We start from the raw sequence: 27041 nt of genomic DNA on the forward strand, positions 1-27041 counted from the left end.
AATAAATAAATAAACAAAAGTAAATAAATTTCTGGAAGGAATATAATATGTATCTCATATCACTATTTGATTTCTACGCAGCATCGTGACGGAATAAAGGCGCAGAATAGAGTAGTTTCACTGTGTTAGAGCCGAGGTGCAGTAATTTTTTATGAATATCGATTAATTTAATAGTTTTTAATATTGTTTTTGGTATTTACACGACATCTAAAGATATTAAGTCTAAAACACCGGAAAGGCAAGGTATTTGAAAAAAATTTCAAGTGTATATAACACCAATGCGCGTAGTAGCACTGACCAGTACCCGTAGTACAAGATTTTACGTCTCACCAAACCAAACCAAATTACAGAGTCGAAATACTTCCGCGTTACAGTAAACTGGATCTTAAATGCCTTGTTTTAAAGCTCAAGTTTGTCTACACTTCTACAGCCAGCGCTCCAAGCGGAAACATTGCGAAATTAAAATCAGAGGCATTGAATATTTGACTTGAATTCAAGGCTGTTTAGGTCCATTTTACTGTAACGCGGAAGTATTTCGACTCTCGAATTTGGTATGGTTTGGTGAGACGTAAAATCTTGTAGTACGGGTATAGATACTGGCGCAGTGTTTCAGCACATATGGGGCAAAACGACACCTAGGAGCATGCTGAAACCATGACTCACTCTACCATGATCGTGCGTTATTATATCTATATATATATAAAAGGAAAAGGTGACTGACTGAGTGACTGACTGACTGACTGACTGACTGACTGATCTATCAACGCACAGCTCAAACTACTGGACGGATCGGGCTGAAATTTGGCATGCAGATAGCTATTATGACGTAGGCATCCGCTAAGAAAGGATTTTTGAAAATTCAACTCCTAAGGGGGTGAAATAGGGATTTGAAATTTTGTAGTCCACGCGGACGAAGTCGCGAGCATAAGCTAGTTAGTCTATAAAATTCGTTAACCATGTCAAACGAACGATATACTTACTGTATACTTACTGCATTAACAGCATAATATATAATCAACAAATCTATGCAATCTAATTTACATCTAAAATTTATCTTTAACAATAATTTTATATTTCAGGGAGCTACTCCTGCAACAATCGCCATTTTGAAAGGCGTTCTAACAGTGGGCTTAACGAAGGAACAACTGGAATATCTTGCACAAGCCAAAGGTGTTATCAAAGCATCTAGAAGAGACCTGGCGCCCGTCATAGCGGGACAGCAAGATGGTGCGACCACAGTAGCCGGCACCATCATCGCAGCAGAACTAGCTGATATACCAGTATTTGTAACTGGTGGTATTGGTAAATAACCTTTCATTATCATCATTATTATCAACCGACAGACGTCCACTGACCTACCTAGATCTCTTGCACGGCCTTCCCCACACATAACTAGCTGATATAACAGAAGTTACGTAAGCCGCAGCCAGAAGGATTTTATAAGGAAACGAAAATGGAATTTTACTAAATTTATTCTAAAATCCTTATATTTTAACCTAACCTAACGCCTGCACTCTGCACCGAGATTAGATGCAGAGTTTCACATTGTGACGACCTAAATTTAATCTAATCTAACTTAACTAAGAGACTGCGTTGAGGTGAGACGACACAGAATGCCCCTCTTCATATCTCTTACTTACTTTTAATACCTTAGCTATAACATCTAATATTAAAATGTAGATTAGCCCCAATTAATTGGAGTCACGTGTGACGTCGAGGTGAATCTTGCTGACGGTGCGTCGGACTCATAACCTAGTACCATAGTCTTCGAGGCTGGTTTGCTGCGCAAGTGATTTCAACTAAGTATGTCGACGTTGGAATATGTAACACAGTATTTGTAACTGTAGATATTGGGAAATAACCTTTCATCGTCATCATTATCAACCAATAAACGTCCACAGCTGGGCATGGGTCACTTGTAGAGACTTCCACACGCCAGTCTTCAGCCTGTATCCAGTGGCTTTCTGTGATTCGTTTGATGTCGTCTGTCCACCTAGCGGGGGATGTTGCAACGCTGCGCTTTCCGGTACAAGGTCGCCATTGTAGCACCTAGGGAGCCCAACGTCTATTGGTTTTTTAAACTTTGTGCCCTGCCTATTGCCACTTCAGCTTCACAGCCCGTTGAGCTATAGACATCGGCTACCCTAGATCACCTACAGATCCGTAGGAGATCTAGGGTAACCGATGTCTATAGCTCATTACTGATTTGATCACGTAGAGAAGCTCCAAGTATAGTTCCTTCCATCGGTGACTGACTTTGAGTTTTCTTATGAAACTCATACTTAGTGAGTAGTTTCGAGTCCACAATATGTTTGCACTGGCAGCACACACAGTTTGAAATAATAAAAAATGCTTTCAAAAATATAATTCATAACAATGGCTTACCTCTCAGCTCAAATGTAAGATCGAAATGGTCACTTGATCAAAGAAGCCTTAATTCTTAAAATTGTCTAGTTCATTGCATTGCGTAATAGTTAGGGGGCAATAGTAACTGAATTGTATTTGAAAGCTATAAGTATTTTTAGATTGCTCTAAGTTAAATTTAACGTTATTTGTAGCTGTTAACTGCGTCGTAGCGGAAAAGCTACGAGTCTACGAAGCGTAGAGCGAACAATCATGACAAGTTTGTTATGCAGATTTACTTCAGTGACTATTAATGTCTATAAAATTTATTTCTACAATTCTTATGTCTTTTGATGTCTTTTGATTGATGAAATTATAAATTCGATAGATACCCTATCTATCGAATTTACAATTTCCAAATTCATTCTTGTCCGGTGGGAGACTTTGACAGACAAACTTTACCACCTTACCGGCAATCGATTTAGGATTTCGGGTACGGTAAAATTAGGAGTAGGTAGTATAATAGCCATAATAAAATTACCATACCCCTTCCAGGTCAGCCGGCTTCCGATTTATATGTTGCATCTTCATAAGACACCAACAGGTTACAGCAAAGAGCTAACTTGTAAACAAAATAAAAAAGATCATAAATAAAAATTTTACTTACTAAGTAATTTAATATATTATCTTTGGTAATACAAAAGAATGTCTTATGTTATAGTAGGTCCGTGCTGTATCATGAATATGAAATATTGGGAGTGAGCAGACAGCTAGGGCGATGTAACTCTTGAATAATTTTGTCGGTAAAAACCCTTTGTGTTGAATCTTAATATTAAGGTTCCAGTTCGCGTTGGCTCAAAGATTTTGGTGAGTGCAGGCCAACATGCGGAGGCTGTTAGCAGAGTGAACTTGAGTAAGGGCACTCTTGATTTAATCCTGAATCGACGATATGTCAAATATTAGGTTATGGTGACATAAAATCAAAGAAAAATAGGGCTACCTGTGTCCAATGTAGTAATATTTGACGCCTCCCAGTGACGTCGAAGCCTGGACGTTTTGTTAGAAGTTTCTTAACTGTCGTGATCTGTGCTGTTAGCGAATTGTTGTTGTGCTTTGTTAATATATGTTATGGTTAAGCTTATAGGTAGGTATAGGTACATAATCTATACTCTGCAAAGTAATATGTTATGAACTATTTCCTGTAACATCAGCAATAAATTGAAATATCATCCATAGAACCCAGAATTTTTGTAAGCAAGGCGGCTGTTTGTACCAACACACCACAAAGGTCATTTAAAAGTTATTCTTCGCTACGCAACGCGGTGAAATATTCTAAATCCCCAAACCGCCGACTCCACAGTAATTCTTTAAACGAATTGGTCTAAGATTTATGTGGACCGAATTGGGTTTGTGTTCGCAGTTTGCTCACGAGATTTTGCGGGTTGATATTGGAATTGGAGGTCGCGTGGAATTTGTTATTAATTTCATCATTCATTCATCACGCAGCTCGTGCGCTCTAATTGAATGTGGTGCTTGCCAGTGAATTCATTCGTGCTAAAATTCACGAGCATTCCACCATACGGCATAATTGAACTTACCGTGGAACGCTTACGTATTTTGTACAATGTTATATGCGGTTTGCCTGTAATTAAAGTTTTATGGAATAGTTTCACCTCTCCGCAAATAAATAATTTATTTATTCTACCCACCTACTCTACTCTACACTCTAATTAAAATTAAACGATTAAGTGTTTTAATTTTTAGTTTAAGAACTTAACTAGTTGATGCCCCCGACTTCGTCCGCGTGGATTTAGGTTCTTTAAAAATCCCGTGGGAACTCTTTGATTTTCCGGGATAAAAAGTCTATGTCACTCTCCAGGTCTTTATCTACACCCATGCAAAAAATCACGTCAATCCATTGCACTGTTGCGACGTGATTGAAGGACAAACCAACAAACCAACAAACAAACACACTTTCGCATTTATATAAGGGTACGGATAATATATTCGTTGTATTTTCAATTTTAAATCAAAATAGGTTTTTAATACTATTACGCTTAAACTTTTTAATAGCGCGGTCTTACTATCGACGAATGATTTAATTAAAAACTACTTAATGAATGTTTAATTAGGTAGTTCAAGTTTAGTCAAATAGCGAGAATGATGTTGTAATAAAGGAAGTAGTTTTTAGGCGACTTAACTTTGAAATTGATAGAAATATATAGGTATTCCTCAATATAAGTGTAGAGAGTATAATTTATGACTTCATTGAGTATGTTTTTGCGATTATTTGTAGGTAGCGAGTAATTTTCCTTACAGTTGGAGAGTGTGCAAAATGTTTAAACTCATACCCCTAATAAAAGTATAACTTGCTTCTTCACGATATTACTGATATTACTTTAGCGCTGTAACAAAACTTAACAAGTACCCTCTGACTTAGACCGCAACTTCCACCCAGATGTCAGTTTACAGAAGATATAAATTCAAAAGAGCTTGTTAGGCTTATTTCAAACAAGTACACTGAAAATGTTCAATTTGAATGAGAAAGGCATTGCGCGGGTGCCGGACCGTTCTTCCTTCCGCTCTCGCCTGTCCTGTCTCTGTTATTAGTTATACTCGTAACATACCACGAAATATGTATAAATCCCATATATTACCTACTTTATAAGAGTTCCTACATATTATATTATTTTTATTGAAAGATAGGCTTGCGCTTGACGACAATCATCACTACCCATATAAATGCGAAAGTGTGTTCGTTGGTTAGTTGGTTTGTCCTTCAACCAGATCCAACGAAGTGATCCATACATTTAACTGATTTGACCTTTGGTACAGAGAAAACTTGCATCCCAGAAACGGATATACTTAGGCTACGTTTACCTCGAAAAAATCCACAAGTTCCTACAAAATTTTAAAAACCGAATTCTACGTGGACGTAGTCGTAAGTATCATCTAGTATTTTAATACAACGAAAGTGAATTATAAGCTCCTATTCACATTAAAATTCAACGAAAAAGGGTTACCGGAACAGCTGTTAGTTGCTAGTGTGCTAGTTGCTGTTCTCTCGTTCCATTATTCATATCCTATGAACTGAACCGATGTTAATCGACTGAAACAACTGAAATAATGTTAATCGTTTAATCAGTTCAGATTTTTACATTATAATACATTCCAATGAATTCGCCATAGGTGGTGTGCATCGTGAAGGTGAGGACACAATGGACATATCTGCAGATCTCACTGAGCTGGGGCGCAGCAAGACACTGGTAGTGTGTAGCGGTGTCAAGTCAATTCTAGATATTGGACGAACACTCGAGTTTTTGGTAAGTGTAAGACCCACTAAGCACGGTCCACTAGTCTCCCAGCAACTCGGTTGACTGTTATTTATATAAAAAGTTGACGTACCTATGCGCACGGAGTTACGGTGACTGCGTGCGTAAATAGTTATAGACACGGCGACTTACATACAAATTACAGATTCTATAACGGTTGCCGTTGACTGAGTTGCGGGAAGACTAGTTGACCGTGCGTAACGGGTCTAAAGGTAGACTTGCGGTCTCCTGCCGCTGTCGCGCGTTGCAGTCGCTCACCTCAATTGCTCTCCATTTTCTGTGCGAAGCAGTGCGTAAGTGTCCCCTCCTATGTGACGCGTGTCGAAGGCACGTAGTTCTGTTTACCTTAAGGCATCAATCTTGAGAAAACTGCTGCTGCATCGCTCTCACAACCTACCTAACTTAACTCAACAGCAAGGTTTTTGAAATCAATGTTTAAAAAATTGCGATCTGCATGTAGGTACCTACTGTTATTTGTTTGTCATAGCTATAAAATAAGCGATCTTATAAATAAGAACCAAAACTCATGATCATCGGCAGAAGGTAACTAAGTATTACAAATTAAAATACACAAGAATAAGCTAGAGAAAAAACTAAGTATGTTAAAACACACTCTACTGTTACCACAAAAAAACTTAAATAAGCGTTAAAAGCAGTTTTATTTTAAACTTGACAGATTTCCCATCCATTCATAAACTGTGACAATTTGTTTATTAGCTAAACTAGTTTTATTTTTTTGTGGTGAGCCGGATGCAACCATTGACTTATTAAAAACACAATTTTTTGAACCAGTTTTTCTCCTTATAGATAAAGCTCAGATTTAATTTTTCATGACAGGAAACTCAAGGAGTGACAGTGTGTTCTTTTGGTGAGTCCAACGATTTCCCGGCGTTTTACACCACGTCTTCAGGATATTACGCGCCTAACCGCGCGACCGATGCTCTACACGCAGCTCGGATTTTGTACACTGCGCGGCAGTTACATCTCTCTTCTGGTATAGTTATTGCTGTACCAGTGCCTGAGAAAAACGCAATGGATAGTGAGTACATGTTTATTACCTTAAAACCTATAATTTTCTCGGTGTTTTAATCGACTTCCAAAAAAGGGAAGGATCTCAATTCGGTGCCTTTTTTCCATGTAGGTAGATATAGGTACAAGTGCACCGATTTCTCTGACATTTCTGAATCGATTCACAAAACTTGTTTTACACAATAGAGTAAGTTTGCGAGATGGTCTCGTAAATTTTTTGTATCCTTAATCCTAATCTGCAGAAATTGTCTGCCTAAGTTATGGAGATTCAGAAACTGTTGATGGTGAATTAATATTGCAGATATTGATTGAACTATACGTATCAACTCCTCAGCCCTATTGATGCAGGGCCATGATATTATACTTAGATGCAGAGCTCTTCTAATTCTAAACCTTGGAGATTCAGGAACTGCAGGATCTTCAGGAACAGCATAAAATAAACTAACAATTGATACGTGACGCTCGCCCGATTTCAGTATATAATAGCTCGAAAATACGATGAAACGCTTCGAGAAAAGGTACGTAGTGCCCCGTCCTTTAGTTTGGCTCGTCTTGGCGGGGGCACTCCCGTGCCCCCTGATACGTATAGCAACAAAAGTTATTTTTTTACTTTGTAGTGGCTTTGGAAGTCGGTTTTTGAAAATAGTCTTTAGGTACAGTCCCGTTATCACTATAACTGTTCCCCTGACGTTATGTTGGCACCATTGCAAATCACGCAGTAATAAACCCTATTAAGCTCTAAGGAATAAAGCACACAAAGCAATGGTGCCAACATTGACGGCAGGGAAAAATTTATAGTGAACGGACTGTTGTTTTTTTTTAATGTTATCAGTAACATTATAACATACCTACCAAATATAATATTGCAAAGCTAATATTGGTTGAGAGCAAAAAGTTTCCTATGAATAAACCCAAAGTAATGAAAAAGATATGCAAATTAAAAATATATAACAAAAAAGAGTGTTATAATTTGCATATCATATTACCCGAGCGTACCAGTTTGCCATTTGCATACATTCTATACCTTTTTGCATGCGACACAAGCTCAATAGCGTTCTTACGATCGTACCCTTTCAAAAAAAGACCTTTGGCGAAAGGTAGAGTACTTATAATGTGGTGGCATTTAAAGGTCTCCTTTGAAGTAAATTACCACAGCGCTGAAGAAATGTACGAGCATTTTCGTATTGAATTCGAAAGATAAATAATTGGATAATATACATCAAGTTTCTAGAGCAGAAGTTTTTCAGCCCTCTTTAGCGTCATCGAGTCCACAGGACCAATCTCGGACATCATTCCCTAAAAGACTTGACTTTATAGAAAAAGATAAGTCAACATAGATTATGTGTTTAAATAATGTGTTTTTTGCAAAAAAAATGCAAAGTTCAAAGTTAAACTATGTAGATTATCTTGACTCTCTAGTGGTAGACCTTATGTTTAAGTGTAATTTTTACTCTTTAATTTGAATTAAATAAAGTAGTTTTAAGTAGCAACATCTATCGGTTTTCCGAATTACATGGTCTGTACAGCACGATGGAACTAGCTTCACTGAATTATACCTAGCTGCACCTAAGGTTTCATCATGTCAGTTTTTATATGTAATTATGTTCGAAGGTGGTTCGAAAAATGAATTAAATTAAATCAATTTTTGTTTAGGGTCGAATTTAGCGAGGAATTTTTAAACAAAACATTTTGCATAGTTTCGTTATATTTTGTATTTAGTATTAATGCTAGGTTCTATTATATTATGTTGAAAGTACACGAGCAAACTATTTTAGGAATTTCTCTGTATGACTAGATGTAAGTGTTGAAAATTATTAATTATTTATTAGTGTTTATGGGTGTTTTCCGGTTTGGACAGATACAATTATTGAAGCAGCTATCAAGAACGCATTAGTTGAAGTCAGTCAGCAAGGAATTACAGGCAAAGAAGTAACTCCGTTCCTTTTGGCTGCCGTGTCTGCAGCCACGGGTGGTGCATCGCTTGATGCCAGTATCCTTTTTGACTTAAATATTCACCAAAATGTACATACCATAATGTTTTTCTCAATGATATTGAAATCATTTCAAATCCGTAAGAGTGAAGCCACACGATGCTTTGCGTTAGCGGTACGGCGCCTGAGCGGTACCGCTGCGTTGTGCTACATAGAAATCAGTGTACCATGCCACACGATGCGTTACGACGTGGTGCGATGCCAAACCCCACGCACAGCGGAACTTGGGACCAGAGAGACAAGGCGGGGAGGGGTGGTGCGTTGCAACGTCATAATTTTTTCCGGAGCGGCAACGCAGTGCCCGTGTGGCACCCAATACTCAAATCCACAGTGCGCGGTGCGTTGCGCGTCGTGGGGCATGGCACGGCGATTTCTATGTATCATAAGGATTCAGAAATTAAACAATAAAACACATAAGGAAAGTCACTTCAATATAATAGAAAACAATTTCTGGAGCCATTAAAAATCCTTAATTACAATCTTGACCCGCTCGTAACGAATGCCAGCAGTAAATTTAACGTATAGAAGCATAAATGCTCCTAAAATGATACCCACTAAAGCTAATTGCTGCAATTTTTAAGGGTTCCCTAAAAAAAACCCTTATAGGATCACTTCGTTGTTTATCGGTCTGTCTGTCTGTCCGTCTGTCGTGTCTATCAAGAAAACCTATAGGGTACTTCCCGTTTACCTAGAATCATGAAATTTGGCAGGTAGGTCTTATAGCACAAGTAAAGGAAAAAATCCGAAAACCTTGAATTATTCACCTTGAATTCATGATTTGATTACATCACAAAAAAAATTAAAATGTGTTCACGAAAAAAAAACAATTTACTAAATCACATACAGATGGCGCTGTTGTTATAAACTTGTAGTGTTGCACAAATGTTAAAATATCTTGTACGATGGTACGGAACCCTTTGTGTGCGAGTCCGACTCGCATTTGACCGGTTTTTTCCTTAACGACTCACAGACATCGCGCTCATAAAGAACAATGCTAAAGTCGGCGCCGATATTGCCGTCCAATTTCAAAAACTGAGGAATGTTGACAATTTAGAGAATGCTTTTAATATCGGGGTCTCAAAGAGCCCGGGAAAATGTACGACAAATTCTTCGAGACGGTTCCATACTTCGTGCGCTATGGGTATCAAACAAGAAGAAAATATGATAAATAATGATTTGGGAGGGGACGTGCTCGTTATCGGTGGAGCCAACGTCGACAGGACGTACAGAGTGACAGAAGAATCCGTTCAGGTGAGTTTTCAGACATAATATAAGCTTATAATAAAACTGTAATGGGACAAATTTTGTACAATAAGGGAGATTACGCACTGCATCCGATCAAAATCTTTACGGATTCTATAATACGTTCCGAAGTAGTCATAGAACTATTTGTATAGTAGCTTACGCACTAGCTCCGACTTTCGCTTCCGACTTCTCTGCGTTATCCGTGAGAATATCTCGGATGTGTCTTGGATTCAAATCGGACCTTCGGACATAATATGACGTAGATATGTCATAGCTTGGATTTCTCAGAGATCGGATTAGTGCGTAAGCAATACCCGAGTTTGGTCCGAGGTTTCTATATCCGTATTGGATGAGTGCATAAGCGCTCTAAATGTGCCTACTTTGAAAATTGAAATAATTTTGTCTGTCCTGTAATGGTCTATCTAATATAGGTTGGGATAAGTGTCTTATAAGTGGACTGCGTGGGCTAGTAATTAATTATTTATTTATTGTAAGTTACCTAAGTACATATGTTCTATCGTACTATGGATAATGGAACTAGGAATCGGCTTAGCTTATTACTAAGCATACCGTACAGTCCACAGTCAAGCTCAGTACCAGTTACAATACGTTTCATGGTTAATGACATACAAAAAAATTAAGAAAACACTAATCCTTTGCTGCCGATACCACCTGCATATAATATTATGTTTCAGACATGAACACATTGCTTGACTATTTAATTTCATAGCACACAACGTACCTTCCATAGCACATGCCAACTTACAAATTGCGCCAACTTCTCTCATTTGTCGTTTAAGATTTGCGTAGTTTTTGTAACTGTCGTTAGCTCTTATGAAACCTATTCCTGAAATGGGTTCCTTTCTCCCTTACTTATATTGTTTTAATGCTGTTGTTTAGAGGTTTCAATAAAGTTCTAGCACTGCCTGCGGTACCGAATGCCGGAACTAAAATTTTCTTTTAACGCCGTGCAGGTAAAAAATTTTGGAGAATCTTAAGTTTTGTTATTACTACCACATATTACAAAATATATGAAAGTGTGTATGTTTGTTGGCTTGTCCTTCAATCACACCACAACGGAGCAACGGGCTGTCGTGATGTGACACATTTTAGTTAAAGACCTGGAGAGTGACATAGTCGTCTTTTATCCTGGAAATTCAAAGAGTTTTCGAAAACCTAAATCCACGCGGATGAAGTCGCAAGTAGGTATCAGCTAGTCTCTAATAAATCGCTGACTAATTCATGATTAATGAAAGGGGTCAAAGCCCTCAATAATCAGGATAATGATAAGAGGTGAAGTTAATAGAAAACTTACTTACGTTAATGCATTAAAGAGATGGACGTAATTTTTGTAACTTTTTCTTATTTAACATAGGTAGGTACTTAATTGCTGTTTTCCCCTTTATATTTTAAACTGAAAACGTTCATTAGAAGACTGCTAGATTTTGCTTTCTAAAAATATATAGCCGTAAATAATGGTGTATCTACAAAGTCAAAGGCGGTTTGGCCTAGTTCCCGTATGCCGGTTAATTGCCTCGAGGAACATCGAACTAGCTCCGTAACTATGAGTGGTTGGATTGTTGTGCAAATTTTGCCAATTTGGGTAGTAAATAACCTTAGAAAATACGCTACCATTATTGGTAGCGTAATTTTGTAAATTTCGTTTATTTAATAGATTACGGCTCGGGAAAATCTACACTTCAGCAGTAAAATGAGAAGGTTAGATTTATTTACCTACTACTTCTTCGAAATAATTTAAAAATTTAAAGTAAATATGTGAAATTTGGCTCATAGGATCTAAAAAAAATGCAGAACGTTTTAACAAAGATTTTATTTAATGCATTTATTTATGATAATATTAGCTCAGTCGCCTAGTGCATACCTTCGGAAAGTTGTAACAAGGCTATTTTGAAACAAGAACTTTCGAAAATACACGGTAATAAACTAAAGAAGTAAAAAGTACAAGTCAAAAGTCATCCATGCACGGGCCTGTTCACAAAAATAGTTACCTATTAACGTTGCTAACAATTTTTTATTATTTTATTCCGAGGTGGTCTAGAAGTTAAAATTATTCATACAAAGTTAAGACAATGCAGATGACTCTTAGGTATTTCAAGTAATTCATAGGCTGGTATGACTTTTGGTGTACGTAAGTTCCTTAAGCTCTGATTTAATAGGAAAGCGGTGCAGTCATATATTATTGTATCAGAGCGTCGATTGAAATAAGAAGGGAAGCGTTTTTGACACTGTAACATAGGTATCAACATCGTTTCCTCTGCCGTTTGTAACTGCTTCCTATACCGTTATAATATCCGCTGACGGCACCGCTGTCCCAGGGAGCATGAGCTTTACAAAATAATATTATTGTAACATATTTATATAATTAATGAAATTGTAATATTATGACGAATATATGAGTTCAGCCGTTTGAGCTTTATCTTTTCACGGTGTTTTATTTATTAACAGTTTTCTCGAACCAAGTACAAAAGTTCTCATATCAAATTTAAGTATACTTTACTAGTATCTACTGTAAAAAAATCGCTCATACGCTCTATTTAAATTGAAAATATAGTTAATCGAAACACTCGTTCAAATCAAAACTTTAACGGCTCTTAATCTATATACATAAAAGGAAAAGCTGACTGACTGACTGACTGATTTATCAACGCACATTTCGAGCCACTGGACGGATCGGGCTGAAATTTGGTATGCAAATAGTTATTATGACGTGGGCATCCGCTAAGAAAGGATTTTTGAAAATTCAACCCTAGGACAGGAAATAGGGGTTTGTAATTTGTGTAGTCAACGCGGACAAAGTCGCGGGCATAAACTTCTAAAACATAATTTTGAATTACTGGTAGTTTTGAAAAGTTCATTTGTTTTGAGTTGATTCGAAAACCTGTAGGTATATATTTTATTTAACGATAAAAGGGGTTAGCCATTGAGTGTAAAAGGAATAATAGGTGTAGGTCGCACGTCAGAGATGAGGTTCTGAGGTCCATTTAACAATGGTATTTAATATCGAATCCTTTAATAAACTCAACATCAGTAATACGATTTCATAAGCCAAGGCACATGTTATTTTACCATTTGGAAGAAATTGCAGGATTTAGATTTGATCCTAGCTACATATTATCCAACTTTCCGAATATAGGTACAAATTTTAATAAGATTGGTACATTCAGTGACAACAATATTAAAAAACTATTCTTCTGCATAAATTCACAAAATATTATACCTACTCTAAGCGAACATAATAGATAATTTTAATAATCATTACAATATTTCTAAAAAGTTACACCATATAAGTACAAAATAATGTAGGTATGTGTAGTTTTGCGAAATGGATAAAACGCCACGACATTTTTAGGCGAAAGAACTAGACTAACTAACTAACTGTTCCGTTCTTATAGCCCGAGAGACGGTCGACAGATTTCTTTTGGCAATACATATGTATGTATTATACAATTTCTCGGTGTAACTAAGTAGTACTCACTAACTGAGATGAACAATTTGGATAGTAACACAGATTGTAAACCATCTTTGACGTTACGTTCGACTTGATTCTATAAAACGGTTAATTCCGTTTATGTACCCTAAAAAACAGCCACCTTAGGATGTACACTCGGAAATATATTATTGTATTCATTTTGTTAAAGGAATTTGTATATTATTATTTGTTTAGTCTAGGATGGATAGAGGGAATTTCCGAGTATACACCCTAAGGTGGTTTTTTTAAGAGTCGACGAATGAATTGTGGAATCATCATATAAAACTTTTCAAAAAACATTCGCAGCTCTTTTACCAGGTGTGTCTAATCCAGGAATAAGTAACTACCTATGTATTCAACCTATACGTATATATACATATATGTGTCTAATTATGTATCCAGAAAGAAACCTCTTCTCTGACTCTCAGTCTATATTAAGGCTAGTTATTCACCATGTTGCGCTCTCCCCGTTTCTTTGAAATACTTATCTATATTATGTAATTTTTGGTTCTTTTTGAAAATACTAAATTTAACGGTTATTCGTGTTTACTACATACTAGTTCTTTCTATCCGAGTAGGGCTCTACACACAAACATCGATTCGATGGCCTTCATTATACGGTTTGGATTTTTTACGTCTGATTTCTCTACATTCAATTTATCTGTAACCTCTGGATAAGTTACTAAAGGTCAGAAATGGTATTGTCTTTTTGGCAAATAGCAACGTTGCTTAAGTTATCACACAGATTAGAGATAGACTGAATATTGAAATCCCCCGTTAGTCGACTTTTTAGGAAACGAGACTCAACTGTTTTGGAAGGTTACTTAGTTTTTGTTCTTAGAAATGGAAAAAACATTGCATTTTCTTAAAAGGTGACAATGACCATCTCTATTACTTTTCAAATGGCATGCCGTACATCCAAAATCGATGTAGGTAAGTATATGCGTGGGCCCTATGAGTAGCTACTTGTATATTTACCCGATCTCTCTACCCTCACGTTTCTGTGTAGCAAATATATATATTCACTATAAATTGAAACAACTATAATAAACGTAATGAGCTTTATTAATAAAAAGTTAAACTTAAAATGGGCAGTTTTATCTTTGTTTTTACTTAGCTTACAGGAAAGGTAAGATTCTGAAGTCCGCGTTTTGTATTCTTTGGGCGTGCAAAAGTTTTTTTTAAAGATGGTTAATCAGTTTTTCGTATAAAGCCCAATGTGTCTGAAGGTTTTCGTCCAAGCCAAAAATTTCTAGCAAATGCCGAAATTGAACGAACTGTTATGAATGCGCGAGAGCGCATGGAAGAGGCGTCGAGCAGGGGGCTGTTGTCGACGTGTTGCTATTTAGTTAGTGTTGACTTCAACAAGACAACACAGCATAAACTTTAAAAAAATATTATTTTATTCACTTTTAGCCAACCTTGAACTGAATTTTTTAAGGTTTGACTGAAGGTTGTGGCAATATAAAATTTATCAGCTTCGGCTTCGACTTTGGCCAGAAATCGACTTTTGATTCACTTCATTTGAACACTTCCCCATCTGAACGAAAAAGGCGAAATTTAAAAAAAACTTTGCTATCTCAATACACAGAAAAGTTCTTGTTTACCAGAAAAATCTGTACTTAACATTGTTTGCTAAGTGAAATAAAAGTTAAAATAATAGTAAGAAGCTAGAATAGTTTCAAGTTTAATTCTTTATACACCTATGTAGGTACACAGCCATTTAATACGTAAATGCCCCCATTGTCTGCCTTTTAAAATCAAATTAAATCCGAATCCGAATGTAGGTATCACCTTCGTACCAGAAAGAGGCTGATCTGCCGTATTACTAGAATACACAAAAAATATTTTGTATTGTAGTTCATTTTAAACTGGTTATTAGGTTTTATTCTTAGGCACTACGTCAAATAAGCTCATATCAGTACTATTTTGTTGACCTGTCCATACACAACTCGCATTCTACACATTTAAATACAAAACAGATCTAATATTTACAGTAATTTATTGATATAACATAGGATGATAATAGTCACAATTATTATTCTCTGATCAACAGTTGGTCCGAGGTTAAAACCAATAAAAATACCTAAATAATTATGTTAGTTAGGTATTGGTCAAAAAAGCATTGACTTCTACTAAATTGGAAAATAACTGACAAAGGTACAATAAAATTATTAGTACAAAAAGATTTAAAAACTGACATGAAAGTGGGAATACACTGTCTATAATAAGTATGTACCTACGATGAGAGACAACATTTCTTAAAATGTATACCTAGTTATGTTATAGAACCAAGAATTGATCAGAAGTAGGTAATTAATAACAAACATTACATAGGTAAGTGAATTGATAAAAAGATAATGTTGTTTTTTGCACAACGTAGGTAGGTGTAATGTTTAATCTATTGGTATTTGGTATACAATTAAAAGCTGCCGACTTATGCCTAATAAATAATACAATCAATAATTTAATAATAATAATCACAATATTTGATCTAGTAATTTACACGTTTGAGTCATTCACACTACACCGTCTTTCAGTGGCTAGTGGCTACGCATTTTTTCCGATCACTCCCCTATTCGTATTGTAACGTTTGTAACGATAAACTAAAACACTTAAATAAACTATGAAATTTTCAAAAATGTGTTAACTGCCAAGCATAGGAACTAAACACAAGCTTTGCTCGTGGATTCGATTCACCTAAATTAGTCGTTGCCACTTAATAATCAAAGTTCACGCTGATCACAATGCATCTAAAGTAACAACACGAAATATCCTTCCACTAATACAGTCAGGACTGGATTACTATGTATTTAAGAACATAAAATACTCGTAGTCAATAAAATCAGTTCATTGAATTGACAGCGGCGATATTGAGCCGCGGCGGCATCAGCGGCTCTGCCGGCACCGAACGCTAGTCACGCGATAAGCTTAAAGTTCGAATTCGGAGCGTGTGTGGCGGCGGTGGTCGAGACGCACGCGAGCCCCCGAGTGGCGCACGCATACGGGCACGCCGCGCGCCATCGGGGGCTCCACCTCGAAGCCATCTGCCGGGAATGAGCGCCAGCGCCGCCCAAACAAGCGCTCCAAGTAACATCTTAGTCAGATTCGAGTCGCCGCACTGTCTGCTGCCAGAGGTCGGTATTCCCCACGCGCCAGCTCACGCATCTCGCAATTGTTATTTCCGTTTACAGTTTTGGGACCGAGCGGTTCGTCGTGCAAGCTGCGCCGCTGCGAAAAGGGCTCCGACGCTCGCCCGAGTAGGGCTTCCCTCTCGCCCGCTCGGTCAGGGCTGCCGCCGTGAGTGCGAACTCCTCCGTTGGCGTTCACTGCGTTAACGACGATGGTTTGAGATAAAGGTCCGCCGTGTAGCGGACTGCCATCGAGAAGCTCTCCCGCACCGAGCTCACTTTGCAATATTCTAATTTTCTGAATCATTTCTTTTATTTCGTATCTCAATATTCCAAGGAAGCACAACTTTAGAAATGCTATAACGCAATAGCCTAAAACAAATAACGCATCCGCAGTTCTTCGAAGCCACGAAAGTAAGCGTTCAGCGCAAGCAGCCGTATGCGGCACGCAGTGAACGGGCGTAAACGGTAGTGGTGATGAAGCGGAGGTGGCAGCGATCGAAGCCGGCGTCACGGCGGGAGTGTGAGCCGGTATCCGACAGCAGCTGGGTGGTAATACAGTGCGGTTGAACGCGGTGAAATCTGACGGGCCCGTTACCCCACAGCAGCGCTGTTCTCTCTGGAGGCGATCCCAGGCCTCTGCGAAGTCGACGTCCAAATCGTAGTCTCTCGCTAAGCGTATGCGTAGTTGCGGTCGTAGCTCTCGGCAAACACGTTCGAATCGGAACGCCCAATAGACACCTATCGCAGCGTCTCCGACCAAAAGCGCCAGGAGTGCTAGCCAGTAGGCGTTGAGCATGCGTTCGGAGAGGCGCAAAGCGGCCAAGCAACCTAACAGTTGCAGGAGACCGGCTTGCACCGGTAGAGCTGCGTATCCGTAGAGAAAGCCGGGCTGCGCAGCGCCAAGGCCGGGCACGAGCGCTCGGCGGTAGTCCGCGAGCGCGCGGCCCGCTGCTGCACAAAACGCGAGCGCCCCCAGCAGCAGTGCCCCGTTGCACGCGTAGATCCAGATGCGGTAATAGCGCATTGCGCGGTGCGCAGCGGGGTAGTGCGCGGGGCGCGGGGGCGGCGGCAGCGTCATGGTGGCGGGCGCCGCGTCATGGCGCCGCCCGCGCCCGCGCCGCCGCCACGCGCCGCGCCCCACGCCTCTGCAACAATTCAGTGCTGTTATGGTATTTACGGCTCCACTATCGGAGGTTTTTGTAAAACCTATAACTCTTACCTATTACATTAGGGTGAGCGTAAATGTGCGGAGCGATACGATTGAAGCCGGCCACAAAATTCGTGATATTATCATAACTCATTTGCCGATGCCCGATAGTGGAGCTACTAAGTATTACCGTACCACACAAAAGCTCTATTTCTTCGCCTTTTTCCAGTAGGTAGTAGACTTCGACTTTGTTGAATAGTACCTACCTATAATTGCTATATTCTAACGCATGATTAATTATAAAAGACAAGGCAAGTCAAATCATTTATTCAAATTGGTTCGATTGTCAATTGTTGAATTTGTAAGATGTTGGTGATAAAAAAACACTCGTAATCTCAAGCTATAAGTAGGTTTAATAGAAATATAGATGCCAAATATCCTAGTTTGGAATTCCAATAAATTGTTGGCTTACTGTAGACTGAACAAAGGAATATTTCACAACCTCTCAAAACCAAAATTGTAAATAGCCTCCATAAATTTTCGCAGCGTCACAGTTCTTGTGGAGAACTGCCCTAACAGACTATATTAATTGGTTTATATCTTGTAGATTCTTCCTAACCTACTTACAACATGATAAATAGCCTCAAAGAGATAATGCCGGTTCTTAAGTATCTAAGTATTGCCCCTATTCAGAACAGCGCAAGTAGGTAGAACGAACGAGGGCAAGAAAATCGCTTCTAACCTTCCAAAGTAATTAACTGCTGAAAGAAAATTTTAAAAATTCCTTTTAAAAGTTTTAGAAATCGTGGAGCTTAGAAGCTGATATGAGCTGAGAAAGCAATTCTTCGATTTCTAGTTTTCTGAAGATAAAGTATTTTACTCAAAGGTACACAGGTTGCAGTAGAATTTTTCAGTATAAACTTTCTATAGAAGCTTGGAAACCTACCCTATCGGACACAAACTTTAATATAATAAATGGTACAGGTAGGTATTTTAATTTTAAGTACCTACGTACCTACGTTTTATTATAGTAAGATGTCTCTAAATTCTCCAACTTTATATTATACTTACTAGTTATATAAATTAGGAAAAGAAAAATTACAATATTATGTAGTTCTATAATAGTACAAAAATCCATACAATCCGCCGCCCGTGCCTTGTTCTCGAAGTCTGGCTAGTCACAGAAGGGGGCGGGTGAGCCTTTGCAGTGCGCCTAGCAGACCGGTGCGGGGCCTGGAACAACATCAATCTCAAATCAGAAATAGTCGGTACAATTGGGTCGGTATTTAGGTAAGGCTTGTACAGATTTAATCCTGCTTTCCACGCACATACGAACTGTGGAATCAACCCAATCAAAACAATGGAATCCCATCTCATCATGGAGCAAAAAATTCTTGAAAGGCTGGCAACGCATCGGCAGTTCCTCTGGTGCTGCAAATGTTCATGGGCGGCGGTAGTTACTTAACATCAGGTGACCCGCCTGCTCGTTTGCTAGCTATCTCTATAAAAAAACCGCAGACCTGCCAATTTTTGGATACTTAATGCAATTTTTGTTTTCAATGTGCAATCAAACCGCTTTGTCAAAAAACTTGAGATTTAGATATGAGTTTTCTCTATATCTAGGTAACGTAGCCGAGTAGAAAGGATTACTTATAAGAAATTCTACAACAGCGAAGTCGGGGCGGCGGGTCAGATAAATGTCAGTACACATCATTTATAATAGAAAGCAGGTCGCTTCGCTAAGAGATGAGAGATGATACTTAGGTTGTCGTAACAGTTTTCCAAAACTGTTATGTCCTACTTATCATTATCATTTCTTACATCAATTTCCCACCCAGTAATCGTTGGGAGCTCTGCATTCGAAATTGTAGATTAGTATGTATACCTAGGACACGTAGGTCTAATTTCGAGAAAGAGGTTAGCCACCGAATCCAACTGGATTGGGCAGCATTCAGAAAGCTTTGAGATGTCTTCTTGTCCAAAATTCCTCAGTGCTTGAAGACCAGAGTCTTCGAACAGTGCGTGTTGCCAGTGAGGACATATGGATCTATCTATGGGCATCATAAAAAGCTCAGAGTCACTCAGCGGGTGATGGAGAGAGCTATGCTCAGAGTTTCTCTACGTGATCAAACCAGAAATGAGGGGATCCGTAGGAGAACTAGAGTAACTGACATAGCTCAACAGGTTGCGAAGCTGAAGTGGTGGTCTTTGGTTTTTCTCATTGCGGCTGAAGTGGAAGTCAGTGAGTGATTTAACCTATCACCATGACCGGAAATAATTTGTGGGTAATAAATCCATGGAACTCGTGTTTACTGCCCAGTTTGGCTACGGTTGCGAGACATACAAGAGACTAAATTAGGCCAAAAATGTAACAGACCTCTATCCGAGAAAGGGAAAGAGAAGAAGGGGTAGATATTTACGAAGGTGGGAAGACGATCTGAGAGCAACGGCATAGGAATACTCTAGAAGAGAAAAACCGACGACCGTGAAACATGGAAGAGCCTGGGGGAGCAAGACCATCGCGTTAATTAATACCTACTAATTATTTGTCGGTGTCTTTAAATAATAATATAAGAAACAAGTTTACCGTACATAGTACTTAAAATAAGTTAAAAACATGTAGATTGTCAACAAAGGCTTATCTTATCATATCTTGAGTAGTAAGTCCTATTCTTCATCCATGGAATTAAGAATCCTTAGCTAGCTTAAGGAACTCCATGGCTTCAACTTTTCAAGCTTTTCAAAATCTGGTTCGTAACAGTTTTATTCTAAGATTACCATACCTAAGCCACATACAATCTTTGTTAGTAGAGTATGTATAAACTGTCGCTTGATTTAGTGTCTACTACAAACCCGAGTTGCTTGGTAACCGCAAGTTGAAGGCACTTGAGTGAAGTGCAGACATACAGAGCGATCGAGATTAGAGATTGTTTGCAACTGGGATATTGAAACCAGGGTACGATGTCGATATCGTGTACAAGCTTTTATCTTGGAAATTGTATTGAACTTAAGCTCACGTCACATGTAAGTTTCGAATCTGTACTAGGCATAGTTTTTGTGTTTATTTTTAATTTGCTTTCAGATTACCATTGTTTTGCAGTGGAGTATAAATTTATAATACATACCTACCTTCTTACCTTTTATTGCACTAACCCTAGTAGGTAATTTGGCAACAAAACTATTGTAATCTATGATGGTATACTAACTACTGTAACTGTGAAATTAAGTTGAATATATTGCTCATTTGTATTTTTAACGATAAGTTGGCAAGAAGTAAAGCAAAAACGTACACTGACTGTACACTGCTCTGTCTATTCTACATCTCTATATCTATGAATTCTGTAGCAATGTCGTCAAGTGTGGCTTCACCCGTCTTTGTAGGTTTAGTTCTGTTAGAATAGTTGGATGAATAGAATTGCTAGAAAAATCCTTTCCTTCCTTTTTTTAGCAAATGGCTTCGACTTTGTCTGCGTGGATTTAGGTTACAAAAAATCTAGAGGGAACTGTTTGATTTTCTGGAATAAAAATGATCAGGATTACGTCCTCAGGATGTAAGCTAAGAAGTGCCTTTCATCAAAACCAGTTGAATGGATGGGCCGTGAAAAGCTAGCAGACAGGCAGAGAGACACACTTTTGCACTTATAATATTAGTGTGGATTGCATACTTATAATTTGGAACGAAAAATCTGCTTATAAGTATAGCCCCTGAAACATACAATAAGACGTACCTAGAATTAGGCATGAAGATATTCCCTCTACAGCTCTACAGTGTACATCAAACGAATTTTTTTTCTGTCATCTATTTCGAACGTAAAAATAAACAGGTATTTTTATTCAAAGCACGCTTGATCGGAGAGCCGATAAGGGCTCAGTTATCGCTATCATCACCATTACTTGGTCACAATGCCTGTTTCATTTAGATTTTAGATTTTGAATGAAAGATCCTAAAGTATCTGCTCTTTTGTGGGGATTGAATAGGTATCATGGAGCTTGTAATGTCAAAGCTATTCGTCATATATATTTTTTTTTAATATTAAATATATTAGGTATTGTGAAATGACCATTAAATAATATTAATAAGGAGAAGCTACATATACATAATATGTACTTTCTATACTATAAATGAAAAATCATCTACTATTATCCATTATAATATGGAATTGTTGAAATAAGATATTTTTAAAGCACATGTAGGGTACAATGCAAGTTGAATGGACCCCATCTGAGAATCTTCTTATTTATAAGACCAGAACAGATCATTGTACCAGGGTGTCGAATAAACACCTTTAAAAAAAGAAAATTTGAAAAACAGTGTGGGCAATGATTTTCAAATAGGTTCTCAAACATATTACCATTGATGGTGGCATATTGCCACCATCAATGGTAATATGTTACGGAACTTGAATTTCTAACAATTGAAAGACTTATTCTTTCTATTAGTTCTTCAAATAAATACATAGTTTATTACACTTCTAAGTCAAAATAATTTAAAATTCAACGAAAGTAATAAAAGCCTGCCAAGTATTTTACCCTGTTAGATATTGTATCGTTGATTGGTCACATTAAGCTTGACGAGGGTACAACGTCGATTTAATGTGAAGATATTATTGGAAACGTTTGAAATTAGGCCTCTGGAATAAGGTCATGGTTGTTTTGACGCGGATTGATAAAGTGCGCAACAAATCGTTCAAAATGGCCGATTCGTAAAGAAGTACGAGCATCAGCATGAGGCCGGGGACGCCCCGTACACCCGCTTGCTACCCGCACTCGCTCTGTGCGGGTATGGTGCGGGGTGTTCCCTCCCCGATTGCCATCTCAACCTGTCGCGTACTATAGATAGTATAATTATATGTAGGTCTATCATCAATTTCAAAAATATGTCTCCACAGTTCAAGTAAAAATTTCTTTACCCGCATTGGGCGATTGGCATAAAAAATTGTTTCAGTTTAAAAATTACGATTTATATCCAAAAAGAAAAGTCCAAAATAAGTTACTATTATTTTATAGTTTTGTTCACTTCTGTCGACAGTCCCCACCTGTCTGCCAAGTTTTTAAATTGGATAAAGAAAGGACACAGACCTCTTTTAAGTAGCACCAACGTTTTCGTTCTTTGACTTTTCACATTTAATCAATGCCAACTTCCTTAATAACTTTTAACATGCATCGGGCCTCTGACACACGTCACTAGTCCACTACCACTTCAACGTGCTAGCACAAGCCATGTGGTCGTTCACTCTGATGTGGTGCTACTTGCTAGCCTTGAGAGCTAAGTAGGTACGTCGGTCATTTTCACGTACTTGAAGTTTTTAAAAATGTTTAACTATCTATACCTAACGTGTTTGATACCTATATTATATCTAGATGATATTTTATAACTAATACTTCACATTTATATTTTTGATGTAAAAAAAACAACTTGCCCGTGAAGACTTTAAAGTAATAAATAGCTAGTTCAATATTATAACACTGAGGAAGTACTAAATGTGTAAGATAATGTTAAATGTTTTCCATTTTCCTCCATGTCAGTTGCATTGAATGAACGAAACAAATTGGGATAAATCCCTCCACCCTACCATCCATGTTACAGAAAGAACAAGTAGCCTTACAAGCCAGCGAATTTGCTAAAGAGAAAATCCGGCCCGAAAGAGATTTGTTTGAGAACATGGATACAATTTTTAGTTAGAAACTACGAGGACGTGCTCCAGGGCGGATCTGAAAGTTACTGTATTAATTTTGATAGTAGGTATTCAAGTTTCGATTTATTCTTGGAGCCAGTAGTATAAATAAAAGGAAATTCTATCATTATCATTATCAACTGATAGACGTCCACTGTTAGACATACAGGTATCTTGTAGGGATTTCTACACGCCATCGGTCTTTGGAATCCAACGGCTCCATGCGACTCGTTTGATGTCGTCTGTTCACTCAGTGGGGGGTCTTCCAATGCTGCACTTTCCCGTGCAACATCACCATTCTATAGCACCTTGGGACTCCAAAATAACTCAATAAAAGTCACTAAACGAAAGCAGAAAAATTATAAGTGATTGTTCTATGACACGTTGAGATTCCAAGTGCCTAGTTTACGTCCTTGAGTTTGCTCATACAATATTTCTATGATAAACAGAAGGAACAAACATCTTTCCAAGTCAACGAATTCGAAGTAAACGATAAATTGAATCCCCGTCCCGAAAGATATATACTTATGTATTTCAAAACAAGTAGGTACTTACATACTCTTTTTTTTTAGTTTGAAACTACGATAGAGCTTGAGGCGAATCTTTCAGCTACACCGCATTAGTCTTGGAGACTTCAAAGTTTTGATCAAACTACAAACTGTTAGTGAGTATCTAAGTACAATAAAGATAAACATAATATCATACGTAAAAAATAAACTCCAGAAAAACACTAATTCGAATTAGTAGTAGAAAAACATTAATCAAAAACTCATAATAGTTTAATAAAATATTTTTTACACTTTATATTCAGGATAGTTATATAGTTCAAGATAGTTTCAAGAAAATATGCTTCGGAAGCTATACGCTACGCTAGAAAAATAAACAGTAAACCAGTGTCAGATCCAAACAAAATATGTTCCAGGATCTGATTCGAATTAGAGCACAAGAACTTTAAAAAAAATTACCACTTGAAGAATAGAAACCAATAGCAGTTGTTTTTAGGGGCTCCGCCCATGGTGACTTTTTGCAGCGATAGATAGGTACATGTAGTGGTACAGCCGTGGGAAAAGGCCTTAAAGAAAAGGCACAAAATATCCATTATGAACTTGCAACATGTCCTATCAAACAGTCTCCGCAGAGTCACAGTTTAAGAAAGTTATCTACTCGTAGCAATTTGAAATGCACGTATACTAGCGAGGCCATTACACTGGCAGGCGTATACAATCACTATTTAGCTAAAGAAACATTTTTTTTTCTTCATCCTGTAAAGTTGTTATAAATTGAGTTAGTATACCGGTTGCCAGTTCACATGTCGATATTATTTTCAATTAAACCTTTAGTATATCGTAAAGCTTAAATGCAAATCAGTCTACGTGTAAGGTCACCACTCTGACGCGCCCGAGTTTGCCATACTTGGAATTACTTTAACAGAACAATTTACACAACAATTTAGCTTTGATGGGGTTAATTAGTATTGAAATAGCTAACAATATTGCAATCCAATTTAACGTTTGTTTTGCAAAATGTTTTGCAAATCAATCAAACCTAATATGTATGTATTAGTTAACAGCATTACAAACGTGTAAATTAAATTAAAAATTGAATAAGTACAATCATTTCAAACGTGTAAATTTTTTTTTTTTTAAAGGTTTAACATCAATTTATTTATGTGAAGATGGAAACAAATAAACTATTAATAAACTTAAATCTAAAAAAAAGAAAACAATATTAAATTAAAACTAAAATAAATTAAATTAAATCTAAAACCTCATCGAGACCACCGCAGCGAGGCATTGTACCCAAGATGCTGGCAGCATTACCCCTTTGGATGGCCAAACTAATTCTTTGGCCAAGGTAGCTGCCAGCTCTCGGGTCCCCGGTTGACTCGATAACTCTTTTCGCAATTTCTTCAAAAAGAGCTCGAGCCCCCGGGCCCCACGGCCCCAAGGTCTCCACACCAAAAGGCACGAATACGAAGCTCCCATCGAGGTTTTCATATTTGCGCCCTTTGGCCTGTTCGGCGCTGATGGCCGCTGCACCCGCCATAGAGGAGGTCGCCTGAATGTGGGATGCAGCTAAAGTGTCTACACAAGTTGCATCCCAAACAAGCGACCTGCCCATCTTCCACGGTACGAGCGTCATACCATCAGGTCTCTTGCCATCGCCACGTGCCAAACCAATAGGTTCTAGTACAGCTGGCACATGGGCGGTGGCAAGGGACCTCCGGATGATGTCGTTAAGGGTACTATGGCGGGAGAAGCGACCAGCGCTTCTCGAACAGGAGAGCCCATGGTGGCCGAAGGCGTCAACGCAGTCACCGCAGTGGCAACGGTGAGGCTGGTTTATTGTGGCGCCAAGCCTAAGACCAATCAAAACAGAAAGTGTCGTATGGTCTAACAGAGTGCCCAGGTTGGCAGAGGGAAGAGCATGTAGCCAGTAGCCGGACTCTTTTGCAGAGACAGCGAGAAGACGAGCACGGTCTTTTTTAGAATTTGCGTTTGCTAGTAAAGTGTCAAATGTCGTTTTGCAAATAATGTCGTCCCACTGTCTCTGGGAAGAAAGAGAAACCGGCACTTGGCTGGGACTATGCATGGACCATTCATTTCTTGCCTCTGTTAAGCCAGACACCTCTATGGAACCCAAAGAATTGGATATAATCTTGCCATAGAGAGTGTGTGTACTGTAAACAGAGGAAAGAAATGCTGGCAGCGAAACACTAGAAATTTTGCGAATTCCCAGACCTCCATACCTGATTGGAAGAGAAGCCTGGGACCATGCTTGATTACTTATTGGACAATTTAGAATACTAGTGAGAATATTTTTAACAAAAGCATCTAAATTGTCCAATAAAGTATTAAATTTCCAAAGTGGAGAACATCTTAGATAGTAAGTAAATTTTGGAACAAATAAACAAAACCGCAATATTGTGAGAGCCATATGTGGATTAATTTCAAACAGACGGTGGGAGTTACTACTAAATTTTGAAATAGTATTTTCAACAAATTGAGGAACTGATGCATCTAGTGCGGGAGCCCCTAGGAGACGAAGTGACTCATCATTTAAAATTTTAATACCAGGAGCCAACATATTGAATTTCTCTAAAATATCTAATTTAGAATCAGCCGAAAACGAATTTGGAACATATATTTCGCATTTATCAAAGTTTAGTTCTAGGCCAATAGATTCAAATTTTGATATAACACTGCTTAGATCGTCCAAAACTGTGTTCACTTCGCCACCTAAGGTCCCATCATCTAAATACCAAACATTGAATTTTGAATTTAGCGTCGAAATGATAGGATGGATAGCCAAACTAAAAACAGCTGGTCCAAGTGGATCCCCCTGCTGACAGCCCACAGCGGAGATCAGTAAATTTTTTTTATATACAAGTTTAGACGGATTCCGGTAGCATTGCGCTAAATATGGAAACAGCTGTGGAAATTTATTTTTAACTTCCGAGAGGAGGACACCACGATCTATTGAGTTAAATGCATTTTTAACATCAATTTTAAGGAGTACCTCCTCCCGGGAGCCAAGAAGGAACGTGCGAGCCGCATGAACAGCTGCCTCACATCCCCCTTTAACTCCAAAGCCTAAATAAACGTGTAAATTGAATTAAAAATTAGATACAATCATCGGAAATTTTGTCAACTTT

The 27041-nt window shown here is 38.1% G+C and overlaps 3 protein-coding genes across 5 annotated transcripts in view; 1 reads left to right on the plus strand and 2 right to left on the minus strand.

The window, feature by feature from the left end:
- The window catches only part of LOC117996789 (uncharacterized), a 155759-nt gene that overhangs the window by 15220 nt on the left and 113498 nt on the right, over positions 1 to 27041 (plus strand). For both annotated transcript variants that reach the window (XM_069498306.1, XM_034984926.2), the window contains exons 3-7: positions 1080 to 1302; positions 5533 to 5666; positions 6513 to 6714; positions 8563 to 8694; positions 9666 to 9946. In XM_069498306.1, the coding sequence (XP_069354407.1) occupies positions 1080 to 1302; positions 5533 to 5666; positions 6513 to 6714; positions 8563 to 8694; positions 9666 to 9946 (972 nt within the window). The remainder of the gene's footprint in view (positions 1 to 1079; positions 1303 to 5532; positions 5667 to 6512; positions 6715 to 8562; positions 8695 to 9665; positions 9947 to 27041) is intronic.
- The window catches only part of LOC117997077 (tetraspanin-9-like), a 93133-nt gene continuing 77844 nt past the window's right edge, over positions 11753 to 27041 (minus strand). For both annotated transcript variants that reach the window (XM_069498324.1, XM_069498323.1), the window contains 2 exons: positions 18852 to 18944; positions 11753 to 17709 (listed from right to left, as the gene is read on the minus strand). In XM_069498324.1, the coding sequence (XP_069354425.1) occupies positions 16533 to 17642 (1110 nt within the window). In that variant the 5' untranslated portion in view covers positions 17643 to 17709; positions 18852 to 18944 and the 3' untranslated portion in view covers positions 11753 to 16532. The remainder of the gene's footprint in view (positions 17710 to 18851; positions 18945 to 27041) is intronic.
- On the minus strand, positions 18890 to 26400 carry LOC138402290 (uncharacterized). Its single transcript, XM_069498432.1, has 2 exons — positions 25410 to 26400; positions 18890 to 18944 (listed from the first exon to the last, which is right to left on the minus strand). Exons 1-2 carry the CDS (start codon positions 26321 to 26323, stop codon positions 18890 to 18892), a joined length of 969 nt encoding a protein of 322 aa, XP_069354533.1. The 5' UTR covers positions 26324 to 26400.

The sequence above is a fragment of the Maniola hyperantus genome, chromosome 4, assembly GCF_902806685.2.
Source record: "Maniola hyperantus chromosome 4, iAphHyp1.2, whole genome shotgun sequence".
Taxonomy (NCBI): domain Eukaryota; kingdom Metazoa; phylum Arthropoda; class Insecta; order Lepidoptera; family Nymphalidae; genus Maniola; species Maniola hyperantus.

Coding starts and splice junctions, on each gene's coding strand:
- LOC138402290 (XM_069498432.1), bottom strand. CDS start 26,323: ATGGCTCTCACAATATTGCGGTTTTGTTTATTTGTTCCAAAATTTACT. Junction 18,945..25,409: donor GCGGGTGCAGCGGCCATCAG/CGCCGAACAGGC, acceptor ATGTTGTTCCAG/GCCCCGCACCGGTCTGCTAG.